The 20,122-nt window shown below is 43.9% G+C and overlaps 1 protein-coding gene across 2 annotated transcripts; it reads right to left on the reverse strand.

Annotated features, from left to right (window-relative positions):
• Nucleotides 1-1,243: 1,243 nt before the first annotated feature.
• tax1bp1a (Tax1 (human T-cell leukemia virus type I) binding protein 1a) lies at nt 1,244-20,099 on the reverse strand. Of its 2 annotated transcripts, none has more exons than XM_084031883.1 (17): nt 19,945-20,099; nt 18,334-18,548; nt 15,235-15,337; nt 14,371-14,561; nt 13,782-13,937; nt 10,721-10,869; nt 10,306-10,396; nt 10,023-10,208; nt 9,683-9,934; nt 9,375-9,566; nt 9,199-9,271; nt 7,904-8,418; nt 5,369-5,455; nt 4,200-4,386; nt 3,891-4,099; nt 3,103-3,185; nt 1,244-2,848 (listed from the first exon to the last, which is right to left on the reverse strand). In XM_084031883.1, exons 2-17 carry the CDS (start codon nt 18,520-18,522, stop codon nt 2,644-2,646), a joined length of 2,868 nt encoding a protein of 955 aa, XP_083888009.1. In that variant the 5' UTR covers nt 18,523-18,548; nt 19,945-20,099; the 3' UTR covers nt 1,244-2,643. The 2 variants fall into 2 exon arrangements, with proteins under 2 accessions (XP_083888009.1, XP_083888008.1); XM_084031882.1 differs by having other exon boundaries at nt 1,244-2,851.
• Nucleotides 20,100-20,122: the final 23 nt, after the last annotated feature.

Here is a 20,122-nt window from a genome sequence, read left to right on the forward strand (position 1 = left end):
GAGTGTTATTGTATTCCATTTGTTTCAGTGCTCGGATATGTCGTGTGTGTGTGTGCGTGCCAGGCCGCTGTTTGGACTCCTGTGGAGCAGGAGGGCTGGCGGTGTTGTGTCTATGTAGTGTAGCGGTGGCCAACGTGTTGCCCCTGACTGAGCACTCATCATTCATTGCCTCGAAGAAAAACAAGAGCGGTGCAGTGCAACCGCCGCGTGCCAAGACACATTGACTCATGACATTTCCCTCATCATGCACAACGTTTTTTCTAAACTGCAGAACGCTCAAAGCACGAGCTTCTTTTCCTCTTTCGTTCTTTTGAAGGGTACAGTGACCTCCGACATGCACACACCCTCCTGTCCTCCGAGCTACTGTTGCCGTAGAAACCACTGGGTTAGCGTGGCAGAGAGACCTTTTGATACTTCCTTTTCCACATTGTCCGTATGAGGATGATAGATGTTTTTTTTTTTTTTTTTTTAGTTAATTTATTTCCCTGATTTTTACACAACTTGCAATGCCTTTATCTAGTGTGCTACCGAACAAATGAGCACAAATGTGTGCCTGAAAGGCATCTGCGTCTATTCCGAAGCACCAATAAGTCAACCAAGATCTGTAAAATCTTTGGTATCCGTTTCATATTACATGCGTGGACTTACTACCCTGAAAGTAACCCTGAGATAATGGTTTGCGTGCAATAGAAAAGCTTTATCCCTGCCTTTCGGTGCAGGGGGAGAGTTTCCGTGGCTATCGGAGCAGAGACGGGCCGAGATGAACGCAGACTGAGAGTCTCCCTTTGGAGCTCTGTCAAACACTCGTAAAACCATCCGCGTTTCACGGGCACTGCAGTCACCATGGCAATAGTCTCAACTTAACACGGGGTCCAATTGCAGTATTACACATATGGGAGAGGAGGAGCGGAGGCTGTGTGCAAAAGGAGGAGAGGAGGGAGGGGGTTTCAGTATACTGTGTACAGTGAATGTATTGTAACGTGTCTGTTGTTAAGTGCTTTTAAATTATATTTTCGTATGTAACGTGGAGACCAATGTTTCCTTTTTGTATGGGGGACAACAGGTTCTGAGCAGAGTGACTTGTAAATGATGTCAAACTGTCTTTCTATATAAAAGTGAGGCTGCTTAAATGTAAACAGGAAATGACTGAAAAAAAAAAACTGTAAAAATAAAGTTAAAAAAAAGCTCTGTAGCCCGGAGTGATCTGGTGGTTATTTCTTCCCACGTCCAGCCCAAAAAGAACGAAGACAACATTCCAGTTAAATGCATTATGACAAGCTTACTTTATTCATAAAGATCTTGGCACCACCTAAACCGCCGTCCTGACATTCTCACGTGAAAAGGGGCCACGTCGGACACATGACATGTACACACACATTTGCCTTGTGATTACTGGGCATGTGCAATTTTTAAAGCCTGAATACAACACTGTCAGGGGTCACTTCGTAATGACAGAAAATAGACAAGCGGCGATGTCGAGACACATATAAATGACACTCACTCATAATTTAGACCTGCACACAAAGCAATGACTTGTTTTTTCTTCACAGTACCAACTTTAAAACGTGGAAGTATATTACAATAAAAGTGTCTAACTTTGTGTCCTGCAGTCCGTTTGCCTAAAATGTGACAGTATCTCCAATAAAACAAAGAGACCAGCCCAGTCTTATCAACCGACCAAAGGAAAACGGTCCGCCATTCTTTCATCACTAAAACATGAAGTAAGTAACAATGAGGGGAGGCAGGGTGACAAAGGTAATTCACAGGTCTCTCCACAACTTATACTTATTTTCATATGTACAGTACATTCAGAATAAAGCCTTATTTAGTGCAGATACATGAGAACGTAGTGCTGTTTTTGTTTAAACCATCTGATGTTTTACACGTACAGTAGTACTGTCGTTTTGGGAGAAATCATAGATCGCTTCCCGTTAAAGTAAAAAAAAAAAAAACATTCTCCACCACACCGCTCTTCAATTAAATATACACACTCAGATGACTTTTGAAGACATCACATACTCAGATCTCACTCTGCATTTACACACACAAAAATGTAATATCCCGTCTTCCTTTCCGAGCTTTGAATCACGTGGACAATTAAAGATGAAGATCTCTTGGCTGCTTTATCACACGAGGATCCTACTCTTTGTAAGTAATATTTCGGGTAGTGAACGAACGGGACAGCGACGGACTAAAATGCTTTCTCTTCAAAGCCCTGGTTCAAGCTCATGTTACAATTCATCCTTTTAGCTTGAACTGCTGTATTTTTGTACTTTTGAACACAGAATAAATGCATGCACTACCAATGCTGCTTTAGTCCCTCAAAGCAGAAAGATGAGCATAAAATGAAACAAAAGTAAAGGACCATGGCACTTATTCCGAGTGTTAATGATCCTCTTACCCATGGTGTATTAAGGTGAAAGCTACCCTACTTAATAAAACACCTCGGTGGAATACCCGCCGCAGGACAACCTCTGTTTCCTGGACTACATTCTTTCTTACCTTCGTTAATATTGCAAAAAAAAAAGTGCTAATGATTGTATATTAACAAGACAACTTGACCCAATCAAAATGAACTAATAGCTGACGACACACATTTACCCATACGGTATGTCAGAATTCTGGTTACGCCCTTTACACCCATCATTCGATCTGGTCGAAGTTGAGCACGTGGCCGTCAAAGTGCGTGAGGACGTGCCTCTCGAAGAGCTGCTGCTGACAGTTGAGAGGAAACTGCTCCGAGCAGACGGGGCAGACCTTCCAGTGGCTCTCCACGTGCTGCTCGAAGCTGCGCTGCTCGAAGTGGGGCGGGAAGATCACCTCGCATAACGGGCAGCGCTTGTGAACGCTACTGGAGGAAGAAAAGGAGAGGTGTCGGTTTGGTTCTTCTAGTGTACACCGACTTATTCTCTAATTCGGTAAAAATCAGACTATGACTTTTATATCCTACAATCCTTAAATAGAAAATTCTTCAATGACAGTTTCAGCCCTCACTCCAAATGAATGCTCACTTTTGCAACAGCTAGCTAGATATATATACCGGTATATATATATATATATGTGTGTGTGTGTATTTTTTATGTGTGTGGGTAGGCACACTACCTGGAGTCAAAGCAGAAGCTGCCCCTGGCTTCTCTATGTCTACTGGACTGATGCTCACAGGATGGCTGAGCCCCGTCAGCAGCCTATGATATACGACAAAAAAGAATGGAAAATGAAGGTCATCCTTTCGCAAAGCGACCTTCGAAGATACTTACTAAAATAATACAAAAAAAAAAAAAAAAAATAGGAGAAAATGGGAAGAGCTATCAAATAACTAAACCACAATATGTGCTGTTATGTAACTAATTAAAGAGCAAGTCTTTCTCACAAGCCTCCATTCAGTTTGCTTCCAAACAACAAAAAGATATAATGTTAAGCAACTGTGTTTGTCGGATTATACCCCCCCCCCCCACACACACACACACACACACAAACCTAATTACTCTCCAAGCCCTTGTTATCTTCGTCTCTCTTGAGCGCTGAAGGAGTGACGCTAATTAGAGCGCTATGCAAATGAGTTCATAGCTTCATCTTTTAAGAGCAAGCTACTATTCCCTTCATTGAGTGAGGAGGAGCGCTCCAGAGACATAAAGAGAGACAGTGACGGCAATTCTTTGGATGCTGAAAACACAACGTGAGGGCAGGAAGGCAAAGGCTGGGGACTTGTAAAATATGTACATTTCCATACAAGGACCTACCACTATAGTGAGATCACATTATGCTGAGATGAATTATGGTACTGTAACTTGCATACAAAATTCGTAATTGTGAATTCTATTTTCGCAGAGCGCAGACAGAAAACGAGAAAAGCGAGTTTCCATCCCGTATGCCTGTTTGTGTGCACTTACATTCCGTGGCTCCTCTGTCGGAGGCTCCAGGCTCTCAGGGGGGCTCGTGCTGCGGGACGGCTGTATGCAGACCACCTCTTGCTCCCAGCCCGGTGCATCGGGGCCTGGACTCGGGGGTGTGATTGGGGGTGCGCAGGGAGGGGCGCAGGGTGGGGCTTCGGGCGGAGGACGCAACATGTGCTCTGGAGACAGCGAGACATCCACCCGGTCTAGAAAAACAACAACACGTGGAGACCAAATACCATCAAAATATGACTGGAGGAGTGAAAGAGAACATGAAAGATTCATCAAAGTTGGACCTCCTCCAACCTCTTGTGGTGTCGGTGGAGTAGGGGTTGCCGTACTGCAACTCAGCAGGCCTGTGTGGAACCAGGGGAGGAGGAGAAGGGTCCTGTGGGTATGGCAGGGGGTAGCGCAGCATCATGGGCTGCCTGATCTCGGCACCCTGAACACCAGCTTCCTGCTCCCTCTGCCTGGACACGAACCGCTGCAGCTCCTGGGGGGCAAACAGACACTTTACCTTTTCATACTGAGCATTTTTTCTCTCCTGTATTCCTGCTATATTTTTTTGATTTCTTGTTGCTGAATGTGTAAACACAACATGATCTGTTTGAAGAGACAGCAGAGAAGAAAGTAATCCAGTCACTGTTCCACTGTTGGAAGCACACTGAGAGGAAGGATTTCCAGCTCAGAGTTAAGTTTCCCTTCTACATTGTTTCTGCCCTTTGTGATTATATCTGAAGCAAGAGCATTAGTATCCTACTCATTACTGTAATGGGTGTCAGACTCTGGCTCCCTCTGCTCTGGCTTTGCAGAGAGAGGCACTCGCCCTCTCCCGCTTTTACTTCCCCTCCCTCCTCTCGCTATTCCCCCGCCGACCTCCTCTGTTGATGACTTCATTAGTGCACCGCTATCAGGTTTAACATTTAAACCAGGGTTGGGAAGGTGAAACAGACACGTCAGGTGGCATTTGCACTGTCTAATGGCACTGTAGCGATGGGCGAGAGAAGAGTATAGATGTATTAATTAGAGAATAGTGGAAAGGATGGAGAAGGGAAAGGAAAGCTACAGAAGTGAGTTCAGAACCGCGTCCACTTAAAACGGCAATAATCTCTTTAAACAGATAGCTCCATATGAAAGCATTCTAGTTTTTGTGCGTTGTCTGAGGTGTATTGACCAATCACGTTGAGCGGGCTTTGGTTACATGCAGGTAAACAATCCGTGTCGAGAGCAAAGAGACGTGGATCGCATCGGTTGAAATGCATTCTCTGAATTTTTACATTTTTAAATAACCTGCATTCATGTGCAGATACTTGTTCATAGAGCTGAGTCAAAATGTTGTTTAGAACTAAAATAGGTATAATCAGGACGTGTGCTGCTAATTTAATTCGATAGACGTAGGGGATATTTTAGAAAGTGGACATCTTTAAGTCTGAATTGAACCCCTGTGTAGTGTGTACTTGGTGTTGCTGCTTTACCTCCTGGAGTTGCTCCTTGTCTCTGAGGGCCTGGGCCAGGTTTCGCTTCAGCTCTGTCACCTCGCTGGCTCGCTCTGCCATGTGCACCTACAGACGAAATAAAAAATAAAATAAAAATAAAAACCATAGTAACATCAGACTAGAGTTCATAAAAAAAGCAGCACAGAATGATTTAACAACAAAAAATGTCAGAATTATCAACATTTTGACTTTTTATATGAATGAACCATTGACACATTTCAATGCGTCTTCAAGGCACCAACCACTCGCCTGAGGCCTATGAACTTTGTTGCATCATTCCCCATCTCTCTCTCACCAGTCAACTATCTAATGAAGGCATAAATGCCCCCCAAGCATAATAAAACTGTCTGATTAGTGAAAAAGAAAGAACATTGTAACAGAAGATATAACCTTGTGTCGTTTTATATGCATGCCATAGAAAGGCACACGGGCAATTATTGAAACTCCTTCCTGCTCATAATAGACAGGTGGGGCCGAGGTGGAATACTTATATAACTAAGGCAGCAACAAAGAATTACTTTCATAAGTTATAATCCCTCCATTATTTTATAGACTAATTCATTCTTAATTGTTAAGTCTATAAAATGTCCCAGAGCCCAAGGCAACATCTTCAAATATCTTGTTTCTGGCCAACAGTCTTAAACACACAAGACAAAGAAGTGCAGTAAATATTCACAATTGAATAACTGGAACTAAGGAGCGTTTGTAATTCTGTTGTATTAAGTATTTGTACATTGACCGATTGAGCTCCAAAAATACCAAACCGGCATAAATGGTGAGTTAATGGAAAGGACGCATCTTCACTTTAATATCACTGACACGTCCCGTTTCCCTTCACACACAGGCAAGCAAGTGGACAAAATATTTGGTCCGTTGAGTTTTATTTAACCTGGAGCGGAGTCAAATATGTGGTGCTTACTGTAAAATACACAGTTAAAGCCACAGAACCACGGGCTGTATGCAGGACAGACGCGAGCAGACCGGGGGATCGTAGTAAATCCCTCACTTTCTGAGAGGACTGACCCTGTGGGATAGTTTACATGGCCAGTTGCCTCCTCTTCTTTCTTCCCTTCCCATCACAAATTTTCCAAATCCCCTCCTCTCCCGCAGTTTCTCTTTCTGCTCCATGTCAGTCAGGTTTTTTTTTCTCACTCTTAAATTCTGTTTGCTTCTTTCGGCTTTCCCCTCGTCATTCCCTTTCATCTCCTTTTGTCCTCTCTCGCTCTCCTCCTCTTTCATGAATTTACTGCGCGGCATTAAAAGGTTAAGTTTAGGTGAAGGGATTCTGCAGCCGCGTATTTCTGTGCCGCCTCCCTCCCTTTGCCCCCCCCTCTATTCCTCTCCCTTGGTCCATCCTCTGGGTGGCTGATGTAAACAGCCGTAAAGCATGGCGCTCTGCGGCTGCCTCTCTTGTCAGTCTCCGGGGCCATTAAGAGCGGCTCGGGGCCCCGGGGCACTCGCCTCAGACAGGAGACTCTATCAAAGACAGAGGAGAGCCTTATTTACAGCGTCGATAAACACACACTCACTCAAAGAGATTAAATGCCAGTAGGTACTTTGGCAAGACATTCGCACGCAAAATGCAACAGGCTCTCAAAGACGCAACAAGCCCGAGTGCTCGTATTAAAACACACACACGCACACACACATTTGTTCATGTGTGGCATGGAGTAACCCGGTTGGTCCGGTTACTGTTGCACGCAAATTTAAACTGTTATGAACAATTGCTTCTCTGTGAACAAGTGTAATTGTTGCTATTTATAAGTCGGTTAACACAACAATTAATTCATCGATCCAAGTGCCACCAGCTATATCCTCTCCTCGAGTCGGCAGTGGGATATTTTTAAAGGATTTCTCTCTTAGTTTTTATGCTTTATTAGAATATACTGTACAGTGTTGGAACTATCACTTTCATCTATGCAAATAGAAAGATATTAATAATTAATTGTTCAAGTGATTTACAAAATTATGCCAAAAAAAAGAAGCTTGTTCCAGCATCTTAAATGTGAGATGCTTTTTAAATTGTTGTAAATTGTAATACCTATTCTGTGACATTGTATGGACTAAATGGACTACGTTTAAATAAAATAATTGTTGGTTAATCAATCATGAAAATACTATAAGTAAGTCCCAAAGTGCCAACAAAAAGGACACTCAGAACACTGCATTCATCACTATTGTTTTTTTGTTTACATAAAAAAAATCTATATAAAATGAGTCAGAAATATGTCAAAGATTAAAGTTAAATACAGGACAAATTAACTATGTAATAATAAGTTGGGTAACAGTCAACTTGATGATGATTGTTTGAAAGTAAATGGACTGAGATACTGACTTGTGAGAGGATTATAGATCACTCTAGTGCATTAAAAACAGTGTCACTGTGTGTGAGCAATGACGATAATGACTTTCACAATTGCCCATCTCCATGGACTGCCTTTCTTAAGGGCTTGTACATGACCTCTGACCTTTGGTAGTGTACCGGTCCCACATACATGCGTCTGCGTGTCTTACTCTGAATCTTTCCTCCTCGTTGGCCAGCCGCTGTTTGAGCGTCTCGTTGATGGCACACTGCTGCTTCCACTTCTCCTCCATCATCGCCAGCTCCTCCTCCACCGAGCGCGTCTGCGCCTTCTCCGCCTCCCAAATGCTCCTCCCCTCCACCTCCAGGAGCACCTCGTGCTCCGCGACATCCCTCCCTTCCTCGGCCTTCCCTGCCGTTTCTGCCTCGCTGTTCTCTTCAGCGCTCTGTCTCTCGTTCTCCACCTCCACCCAGCTCGTCATCCTCAGGCTCTCCTCTGGCAGGCTCTCCTTCTCCTCCTCTTTTTCTTCTTCTTTCTCTCCGTCCTCCCCTTGGTCTGCTTCTTCCTCAGCCTCCACCACAGAGGTCTCCTTTAGCATTTCCTCTTTCTGCATTTCTTCCCTTTCTGTGCTAAGGTATGCATCGGCGTGTGTGGAGTCCCTGTTACTAAGTTCTGCAGTGATTGTCATTTGTGTGGCTTCTTGTAGGATTGCAGTCGCTATATTCACTGTAAAAGCACACAAAGTAAGAGCAGAACAAAGGGGATACAACGTCAGGAGGACAGTCTATGATTTGGGAATTAATGCTCAACTATGAGTGATAATTGTGGATATGTCACTACAATCATTTTTTTCTTTTTATTGGAAAAAACACTGTAATTAACATTTTTCGGTGTAATCACTATCCGCCACCCAGGCTCATCTACATTTACGTACTTCCTACATTTCAAAGAAAGATTTTCAGAAAATTTCCAGAGAATCTGCATCGACTTGTAATTTTAAGATTGCAGTTTGCCTATGTGAAGAGAGAGATGGTAATAGCATAGTCAGAGAAAAGGTTTTGTCCAGTCAAGCAAGAGTGAGTCACACCACGGACTAGCTTTTCTTCATGCCATGCGATTGCAATGCTTTACTGTTGGTTTGAGATTCTGTTAGTCTTGTATTTCTACCTTTTCATTATTTCTAAAGACAAAAAGAAAAAAAAACAAAGAACAAATAAAAGTCAAAGTCAATTAATTTCTCTCAGGATATTTAAACATTGATGCACATCAAGTTGAAGCTCTTGGTCAAACATACAAATATGTATATTCCGTTGGCATGGTGTCAACCTGTGCATGTTTGGGCAGTTATCCATGAGACGAAGTCAAGTATGGAGTAATGAAATCATCTATAGAGACTGTTCTAAACTAGTTTTGTTTCTGGATTCATATATTTTGCACACTTGTTTTCCCATTATTGTAAAGAATATAACAACATGCATATGCTGTTGCACTTGAACGCGTGCGTACCTGCTGTCGCCGACTCTGGACTCGGGGTCAGCGGCTCCTGTGTTGTCTCAGTGGATGCATTTCTCTTTGGCTCCTGCAAAAATACACACACAACACCAACAATGTATCAACAACATATAATTGCTGCTGCTTGAGGCATAACCTGACTTGTGAGAGTTTGACCGTACAGTACTCACTCCCTGTGACTCAGTTGTGTTCAGTTTGGCCACCTGCCTGCGGAGGCGCTGACACTCCCGGTACTTCTCCTTGTAGTGCTCGGCAGCCATGTGGAGGCGCAGCTTCAGCTCCTCCACCTCTCTCTGCAGTTCGGCTTCCGCTTCCGACACCACCATCATGCTGGGTGTCACCTCTCCACAGGTCCCGACGCCCTGGGACAGAAGGAAATAAAGTGGACGTTCTGAAAAACTCGCTTCAGCACTCCCTCAGTCCTGGCCTATCGCAACATGGAAAGCGAAAGATAACGATACAGCAGTCGGACACTGACCACTTCCTTCTGTGCGGTGCTCCTCATGCGGTCTAGCTGGCTCTCCATGCGTTGGCACTCGGCCTGAGCGTCGGCTAGACTGGCACGGAGCTTGTCGGCTTCCAGGCGTGCGCGGTACAGCTCGGTCATGGTGTGGTCACGGGCGCTGGCTGAGTCGCGGAGCTCCGAGGCCAGCAGGGAGGCCTGCTGCCGGGATGCCTGGAGCTGCTCTTCTGCCTGGCGGAGCTGCTCACGCACACGGGCCAGATCTGCCTAAAGACACGTAAAGGGAACTCATACGTTTATATAGATTCATTGATTTTAGATACAGACACACACACACAGGTACAACCACTGCTACCTTGTCAGCCTTGTGTGCCAGCAGCTCTTTCTCCAGGCTGTCCCGTTGGGCAACGCAGAGCCTAAGCCTGTCCAGCTCCTCTTGGAACTGGGCGATGGTCACCTCCCGGTTCAGCTCCACTGCCTTCAGCATCTGCAGCTCTGCGCTCAGCTTAGTGTTCTCCAGCTCGGTGCTGCGCAGGTGGGCCTACGCATGAGAGAAAAAATGAGAATAAAGACAGAACTACACAGGCTTTGATAGCCAGGGTGCGCCTTTACATTTAGCCAGAAGAGTGTTCTCACACCTTGTAAAGGTCCCTTTCATCCTTCTCGTTCTTCAGCTGGCTCTCCAGACCGTCTCTCTCTGCCGCCAGCTTCTTCAGACGGTCACGCAGACTGTGACATCAAATTATGAAAATAAGTTTTGTGCAGCTTTCACACTCCAAAACGAATCCACCAACAGCATAGTATTGCTCTAATTCTCCCTTCAGTGCCATTCATGCAACTGTTTTGTAACCAAGTGGACAACAAAGACCTTTCTAAAGGTACTATATGTACACAGGTGATTCAATTTGATCATTATTTTTGAGTTTTTTTTTAAGATGCTGAGGAAGCAGAAAGCATGCGAGGAAATCTTCACAGTTAATTCAACTTCACGAGCTCACAAGAAATGGATAGGTTTGGATGATTGATGGTCATGTGTTAACATCCTCCACTCACCAATCGAGCTCCGTCTCCTTCTGCAGGCCTCTCTGGGTGACTCCCAGCAGGTCCTCCTCCAGCTGGCGGACCCGGTCTGTGGCCTCCGACAGCCTCCTCCTCACATCCTCCCTCTCCTCTGACAGGCCCTGCGATGACCGCAGCAGATCCTAAGGGACACAGAGGCAGCTGGGGATCAGCGACAGGCGCTCCAGCCAATCACAGCAGCAGGATCAGCAGGCTGACCTTGGCAGGTGCGAATCAATGCTGAGCAAAGTTAGGAATTTAGGCAGAACTTAAATTTTTTGAAGAGATGTACAGAGATGGACCGTCATGTTGCATTTATAGTTTGTTGAATATGTTGTATGCTTGTTATATGTAAGTCCTGCCCTCATGAAGGTTATAATGTTCAGCTTTTATTTAAAGTGCTTTAGATTTGCGCTACTGGACAATATTTTTTGCACATTTATATTTGACAAAATGTATATATCTAATAATGCATATATCAGCTTTTAAGTTTTGTTTCAATCAGGTTTTTAAAATGTACTTCTGCATTTTAAATAGTTCCCCTTCTGTTCCCCGGGTCTAAAGCCTTTTTCTAGTACAGCTCTGACATTTGAATTTCCCCTCGGGGGATCAGTAAAGTCTTATCTTAGCACAAATCACCAGTTACAAATTATGACTGACATGAGCCTTTTGATGGACACAGAACACACACACTCGTCATTCTTGAACGATAACAGTATGTGGCGAGAGCAGGCGGGACAACCGGTCTACTATCGGTGACTATCTTAAAAAATGAATTCCTGGTGGAGCACAACAGATCATACATGTTTTGTTTTGTCCATTTGGCGTTACCGCTGTGGAAATGCCTTGTTTGAACTTGCTTCTAATCAGCAGGGAAGGACGTTAAATCATCCATAGCTAATATTGGTTGTGACAGAACAACATTCCTCTGCACACACCTTCCTTTCTGTATGTTGTGCGAACACACACACACACACACACACACACACACACACACACACACACACACACACACACACACACACACAACACAGTAACAGAAAGACGGACACAAAGCCTCGCATTGAAGGGCATACGGAGACAGACTGATAGCACAGCCATCAATCCAAAACAGACAGTGTGCACATGCACACACCAATGCATTCTCAGGCCTGTCTGCCTCCGGGCTTGGCTCTGCGTAGATTACTGTATGATTTTTACGGCTGGCGTTTGGGAAGCACTTTAGCAGTGCATAAAGACCTTATAAAAAGTGTACTCGTAAAATTAGCAGCCACAAAATATGTACTTATGTTTTCATGTTAAACTGGAGATATTTTCATCAGCGTGGCATGAGCTAACGCACCTACTGTAAAAAGCTCTACAAAAGAGACACACACCTACTCACACAAGTCGTATATCTACAGATGGACATGCCTGTTGAATGGAAAGCAGCACGGTAATAACAGTGTGTGCGTGTGTGTATTACCACGTAATTTATGGCGATTTTGTCCTTCGTAAAAAAGAGCAGCGGACTAACTCAAAGCAGCCTGCTCTCACTCTGAGCCGAGACTGAGGAGCAGCACTAGGGGGCGATAAGAGACTAGATTCAGACTCCCAAATCTCTTGGCAAAGTTCAGTGTTTCACCTCTCCCTCCTTCTGCCACCCCCTCTCTGCTCTCATTTAGTTTCCTTTGGGTTGACGGTTTTTAGGTGCGTGCGCCAAGATACTGCTTATCAAATAAGCAACTCATAAAATAGACTGAAATCTGACTCATCCCGGCGAGTGAATGAACAGAGGAAGAAATGATATAAAGATAGAATGAAATCGAGGTAAGACTTGAAAAAAGATGTGTTGAACTTCTGATTCATGTTCCCAAATGTGTTTTTGTTGCTTGAGCAGAAATAATTCCTATTTATTAATGCCAGGAAACCAACTCCAAAATGAAGACTATTGAAAATTGGAAGAAAGAAAGACAAGAACAGACAGTCAGACACGGAGAAAATAGACAGTGAGAAAGCAGTGGCCACTGAATCGCGTGACTGAGTGGTGTTTGTCCCTGAGGCTGGGCAGGGCTCTTTTTTCAGGCAGGCGGTTTTGCGGACTACCCTCCTCTCATTCCACACACAGACTAAAAGGGTTTGCAAGCGGGTGGCATAATGAGTGTGTTTGTGTTTGTGTGTGTGCGTGTGTGCGCTTGTGTGAATGCACATTAGAGGGGCCCTGTGGTATGGAACCTGAATGTGAGTGTGAGAGCAAGGGGGGGAGGGGGGGGGGCACTTTGTGCATGCGTATGAGCGTGTATGTGTGTGTGTGTGTTTGTGTGTTTGACGTCATGTTTGTTCACTCTGTGGTTGCGATGGCATCGTCCCTGACGCCAGATGCCCAAGAAAACAGCGTCCCAATTCCGTTCTGGCCCACTGAGTCAGGTCGTTAAAGAGGGAGAGAAAGACTGGCGCGCACACACACACACACACACACACACACACACACACACACACACACACACACACACACTCTTTGTGTGTCTCTCAAACATGGTCACAGATTATTCATAAATTCGGACCTTTGAAGTTTGCAGACCTGTGATCACTGGTGAGGAACCGGCTCCGCACACATGTGCAAATAGAGCCTGTCCCTCTATGTACACACCTCCTACACACCTACACACATGTGCAAACACACTTATTGAAATAATGTGTTTTTTTTTATTCTTTTAACTCACAAATCAATATCAATTTAGTTTTTTCGAGCGCTACTTTTCGGATCTATTTCTGTTAACTAGATGCTGATGATCACCTGCTTTTTAAGGAGTGGTGGAACAGAATTTATTTGAACAGGCATATAGAAATAAAAATCTTTGACCTCAGATTACACTGCCGTGTTTGTGTCACATGCAAGTTTATACGACTTGTAAAATAACAGGCTACTAGAGTTGTTGCAAAGGTATATTATGATTCGTAATATCAAACCTTTAATGAAATGAATGCACTGCACAACTATATCTGCTGCATATATAGGGTTAGGGTTAGGGTTAGGGTGCGTTGTGTGTGACTTTCTGCCATCGCTCTCTCTAACCTGGTTGTGCGTGCGCAGCAGGCAGCACGTCTCCCTCTCCTGCTCCCTCTCCCTGGCCAGTCGTTTCTGCTCCTCCTGCAGCTGCTGCTTCTCCTCCTGAAGGAGACGCATGGCCTTCAGCAGCTCCCTGCGCTCCTGCTGGGCCTCCTCAACATGCTGCCAGGCCCGAGGCAAGTTAAGGGTAAAGACAAAGAAGGTGAGAATGGTACCCACTATATAAATTCCATTTATTATTATTATTGAAGATGTTGGTGTTCAAGACACTTGTATTTTTAATGCCCCATGTTTGGGAAAGTTAGTGTAATTTTGAAATCACCAAAAAAATGTTATCAGAGTTTGATATAAAATTCTATTTGTGTTGTATTGTGATGTGATGTATCTATTATAGCCGTCTAGAAGGACATTAACTTAATGGTTTAATTATCCAAAAGGAGGATTCACTCAACACATTGAGGTCAGAGGTCACAATCAGGTACAGAACAGAATCTCTGGATCTGGTAATGATCTAGCACCTTCCTGTAGGACCCTTTAATGGGGGCCGAAAAGATGGAGGACAGAAGAATAAACATTTTTATCTCGTGTAGCATACCTCTAGAAGGCCAGTCTTAGTGGTGACGACCAGTATGTCTGAGTTGCTGTCGTCCTCGGTAACAGTCAGAAGTTCTTCTGTGGGTGTGGCTGACCTGAACTGGAAGGGTGTACTGGCTCCTCTGATGTCACCAACATGTGTGACATAACAAAACTGGTAGAACTCTCCATCAGATTTAGGAACATAATAACCTACAAAGACATAAGAGAGTGTGTGTCTCGTTTTGTTTTTCATTTGTCTTAATATTCAGTTATTTCATCTAGTCAGGTAGTATTTAAAGTACATCTGGTCAAAACATTTCTACACTATCTACAACTGTTCTGCCTCAAAATGGAGTCAAGATATTACACTGTCGCTTTCACACAGCCCGGCAGCAGGCAAATTTATCCAAAAACATCCAATATTTCCACAAGCGATACATCATTTATATTTGTTTATGTTTCAAGCCCAGCATTGCTACACTGAGAGCTCACTGGAGGCATCATTCACATATTCGGCCTGGTTCTCTGGGACGGAGGAGCAAGTACAGAACATCCGGCAGCCAACCGGTTTAACTGACTTCTGACACACCACAGCACGCTCTCATATTTTCACTGTGTAATATCTGACCGTTCCAGGCCCAGTAAAACCAGTTTGCAGGTCCTCAACCTGTGTGTGTGTGTGTGCGTGTGTGTGTGTGTGTGGTTTGAGTGGTGCTCAGGTCCCGGGCCGCCGTTTGCGGTTGTGTTCCCTTATTAAATCAAAGTGCTGGTTTTTATATGTGCCGTAAAATGGAGGAGTTACTTTGGAATATCCTAGGTCTGTATATCCTTGGTCTCTATAGTGGTTTGCATAGTGTGTGTGTGTGTGTGTGTGTGTGTGTACCTTGAAACACCACAGTCCTATGCACAGTACTTCCTGGTTCGTAGTCTTCGGGCATAGGAGACCAAAGGAAGGTGTAGTAATCTCTGGCAGTGCTCCAACCCACCTAAGGATGTAAACAACAAAAATGTTGATCTACAACAAAAAATAGTGCCAACTGGAGAGTGTAAATGTATACTATGTTGGGAAAAAATCCAAAATTTACCATCATTAGATTTTCAAAAATGCACTGAATGAAGAAATGATGGGGAATTACAGACAAGGTTCAATGCAAGAATGGAAACATTTAAAACCATGCCCCCTCATTCTCCCACACACCTCCTCCTCCCTCTTCTCTCCTTCCCCATTTGGGCTCACAAAAAAAGAGGCAGTGAAGGTGTGAGAATGGGGCAGAAAGGCAGGGGTGTATGTAGCTTTGCGTGCATGTACACACATGCGCAGACTCATGAGACGGCAGGGAACAACCCACGTGGAAATGAGAAGGAGGGGGGGGAGGTGAAAATTTTACACAAAATGGCAAGGGAGATGTAATTCCGTGGATTTCATGTGTTGTGAGGTGACAGATGATGAAAGGAAGTTGTGAACATCATAACTCAGGTCCTGCGTCGTAAATCTGTCGTGCACGACCGCACACTCTCCCCGTCTGGGCCGCTCACGCACACACACACACCTCGTTTCAACTCACATATGCGATACATGTTTGCGACATTACATAACTGCACTTCAGCTGCGGGTAACACAACCACCTGTGGCTCTATGGGACGTTTTTTTTACATTTTAGCAATGCGGACAAAGTGGCGCAAGAGAAAGTTTAGTCTACTTTGGACAGCTGCCACATAGCAATCATATAATTTTGTGTAGGCAGTTGGTTGACAATGGCAAACTGTAAATTATATGATGCGCAGAAAACTGGGAGGGATTCCATTTTTTTTTTTTTACCAGGTTCAAATATTTCTGCAGGTAATTACTTAAACGTACAACAATGCATCCGTTAATTTCAGTAACAAAACAAAGAGAAATAAAAATAGCCCAATACAGAGAAAGCAGAGAGAAATGTTAATGGCAACAATAAATCAACAGACCTATTCAAAACATTTGTCAAAATGTTTGGTACATTAATGCCATTGCATAATACATAATTGCAGTGTGTGCCTTATCAAACCATTACTTTCAGTATAATGCTATTGCAAACAAATGGTAATTGTTAGCACGGAAACCCAGGCCAAGAACATTCTTTTCCACATCCAACAGTATCTCAGTGAGAGGTTAGGCTGCGACGGACACCTGCCAAGTTTTGCTTGTGAGCTCACGTGTGTTTGCTTAAGAAAGAACATAAATAATTTTGCTAATTGCAGAGTGAAGATTTGACTGACATTTCGTTAGGTATGGTGTGGCATTCCAACACGGGAGTGATGTTATAAAATAATCACAGGCAAAGCAGCGATCAATCACTCAGCAAAGGTGTGAGGGAACAGCACGATGACACTTAAATTATACACTCACACAACGGGTTTCTCCCTGCCGACCCAACAAACATGCCACAACCAAAATCCTCCACAGGGCTTTTCAGGGAGTCGTGTTTGTGTGTGCATGCGTTTCAAAATCTCAAACTATACTAAACAGAGCTTTAACTGGGAAACAAATACGTTCAATTTATCATCAGTGGAAGATTTAATCAGCATGCTGGAAAACAAAACAAAATTGCCCTAGTTTGATGAGAGTGTACACTGTTGGTGTTTACAGTGGATACACTGCACATGAGTACTGTTTGAGTACACCAACGTCTAGAAGCAAGTTCTGTTGTACCAGGATCTTTATTATTGTACTGCAAACACTTTCAGCCACTAGGGGGTGTCTGTGCACAACTCAAATGAACAGTGCCTTTCTGTGCAGCCTGAGTCATCCTCATAGAGAGTCAGCTTTCTTGCTCAGTCTCTCTCTCTCTGTGAAACAGGTAACGCCTATAGATGAGCAAGAAAATGCTCTCTCCCTGAGTCATTCCTGCACAAAGGTATTGCCTCTGGGAGGCGAAAGGCTCACATGAAAGAATGTCATCAATGCTGATCGTCAGCGCTCAGTGGGAAAGCCAAAAGTAATCAATCAATTTTTCACCATCCACCAACCAGTTGATTTTGCATTACACTTCCCAAACATCCTGACAAGCTGCAAGCCAAAACGTAAGATTTATTCGCACACAGAAATAGTGATCTCTTGATACATAGCTCACTGTCAAAAAGAGGAAATGATAAATACAATTATAGATAGATGAATAGACACGGACAAGTTGTTGTAGAATGAAATAGATAAATATCTATGAACTCACAAAAAGACAGACATGTACGTCAAAAGGATTAAAGAAGCGCGGTCTGCTTGTTCTCTGACATGAGGCACCATCAAACAGGTTTCATTAGCGGGGATTACAACAATTAAATTTTCCAATTGACTTTTTTCCATATAAACACAGCATCTTTATTCCTTTTTAATTGAGCTGGTGGATTTGAAGTCAGTTCTTAAACAACAATAAAATGTTTGTCTTTTGACTTTACGAGACATTAAGTTTCCTAGTTCACATTTCCTGTTAATTATGTGTGAGATTTGATGGCCTTGATAAAAGAGCGGAGTGGGAGGTTGGTTAGCAGGAAGCAGAGAGAAGACTGATGGAAAGACCGAGTGGAGTGAACAAGTGAAGTGGGGGGGGGGGGGGGGGGGGGGGGGGGGCTGTAGGTCCTAACAAGAATCAGAATGGTCCATAAAGAGCACCAAATGTTTGCCCCCCAGGGAGACCTACTGCAACCAGCCCACCATGTACACTCTTCCTCTTTCCGCATGCAGAACAACCACACCAAAGCTTGTGTTCAGAGATTGAGGCATGAAGCGAAGACATGAACCATTAGTGCCAAAGCGGATGTATGTGTTAACGTGCCAGCTGCAAACCTATGGCCAATTAATAAAACCCTAACACATAATCCATCGAATAAACACTTATGTAATGGGCCGGGAACACTTCCAATTTATAAATGATTCAGATTCATCAAAAAAAGCCTGCTCCTTAATTGATTATGTTTGACAATGTCTTTGAAGCATGTGGGGTGTGTGATGTACCTTGAAGATGCCCACCCAGTCTTTGGGGTGGGGAGTGATGTAAGAGGTCAGGGTGTAGCAACACTCTAGGGGCGCCTGGGGCAGGAAACTCTTCCCCACGTTCTGGAAGATGACGTGGGCAAAGTTGGACGTTTCCATGACGCTGACGCTGCTGCCCGGCGACGAGTCCACCACCTGGAACGATGACATTGTATCCTGTTGGTCACTTCATTTGCCTGCAAGACAAAAGAGCAGAGTACAGTAATCATTGAGTATCAAAGTAGAGTGAAGGAAACACACCCACACTGAGGTGCTTTCGATGACAATATCTCTAGAATGGGTTCCGACAAACCATACCCAATTCTGGCAGGGGTATTTACTATATTCCTATTTAAACACAAGGGTCTAAGGGTAGAGGGTGTCATGTGCCGAACAGATAATAAAGCCCTTTGAGGCACTTTGTGATTTTGGGCGGCATAATTGATCTGACTTAACTTAAAATAACCACAGGACCTTAGTCTCCGTCTTAAAGAGCAAAACCAGCCAATCGTGTTACAATATTTCATGTTATCTATGACATTTGCTGCACAAAGAACACTTTTGTTTCATTTTTAGTGCCATCACACATGCAACAGTGTCCTAAAATGACACAGAGCCTGCGAAGAGGCGCTATCTTAGGGAAAAACCTTAACTCAAGAGCTTTGTAAAGCGGTTTGAAACAGACGAGTAAATGTACGATATTTTAATTAAAGTTTTACCTCCAATGGAGAATTTTAGTGTGGGATATTACAGTGTGATGATGTACTTTCACTTAAGAGGGATTTTCTTCATCAAAGTCAATTGAGTAGAAGTATAATGTGTCCTCTGTTGCTCTGGAGAAGCTTAGTCAGGTCAAAGGTGGTGATGGGTGGCGAGTCAGAGCCTTGGGCTGTGAATGTGTGATGTGAACATTGAATTAGAGGACTTATAGCATCCGGGGTGTTTGGAGCCTGACACACATGATTGAAAATCTCTGCGGCATCAATTTTGACCAGTTTTTAAAATAAAATAGATTAGAAATGATAGCATCCCTCTCGGTAAATGTTACTTCTTTCACCAAATTGAATACCTCGCTGATGTAATAAAGGGTATTGGAAGCCACACAATATACACAGCATATCCACCTGTGACTAATTGCCTTACACTTGACTTTTAACTGCCCAAACTGAGCTTCTAGTGGTGGTAGTCGAGGAGGAGCAGGTGTGGATGTGTAGCTGGGTGAGAATAAAGCTAATAACAACAAACCTCTCCCTGTCCTACATTTCCATTCAAACCAGCACGCAGTAAAAAACTGACCAAGTCACAACATATGCTCACTTCAGCTAACCGGCTAACGCACCATAACGGCCACGGTGACAAACACTTTATGTAGCGAAACAGCTCACGTACAGCTATGCTGCGTACAATTAGCTACCTCGGCTACTCGGAGGATAATCTCATTTGCGGTGGCGAGACGGCTAACGTTAGCTCGTGAACAGGCCATGTCGTGTCAAGTCACTAGCTAACTGGATATGATCCTCGTCGGTCAGCTAGCTCGCTGACACAAGACACGAACAGTACATGCGTCAATTTAACTTGAAATCGAAAGAGTACCCTTTTTCATATGAATTCCACTTGAAAAAAAAATGAGGGAAATTCTGCCGGGCAGGCCGATGTTTTTGCCACTATCCCAGTTGTTGACAAAGCTCTGACGATGATGCGTCTCTTCCTGAAAGAGCAAACGATGCTCAACTTCCGGGATGCTGAGCAGTATGCTGAGGATGCGAAGGTG

Source organism: Eutrigla gurnardus (assembly GCF_963514095.1).
Source record: "Eutrigla gurnardus genome assembly, chromosome: 17".
Classification (NCBI taxonomy): Eukaryota; Metazoa; Chordata; class Actinopteri; order Perciformes; family Triglidae; genus Eutrigla; species Eutrigla gurnardus.

What these genes read in the sequence shown, in the direction of transcription:
- tax1bp1a (XM_084031882.1), bottom strand. Translation starts at nt 18,522, where the DNA reads ATGTCATCGTTCCAGGTGGTGGACTCGTCGCCGGGCAGCAGCGTCAGC. An exon ending in ATGAAAGGGACCTTTACAAG is followed by an intron (nt 10,209 to 10,305) that starts GTGTGAGAACAC and finishes TCTCATGCGTAG; the next exon opens with GCCCACCTGCGCAGCACCGA. An exon ending in GCACCGCACAGAAGGAAGTG is followed by an intron (nt 9,567 to 9,682) that starts GTCAGTGTCCGA and finishes CTTCTGTCCCAG; the next exon opens with GGCGTCGGGACCTGTGGAGA.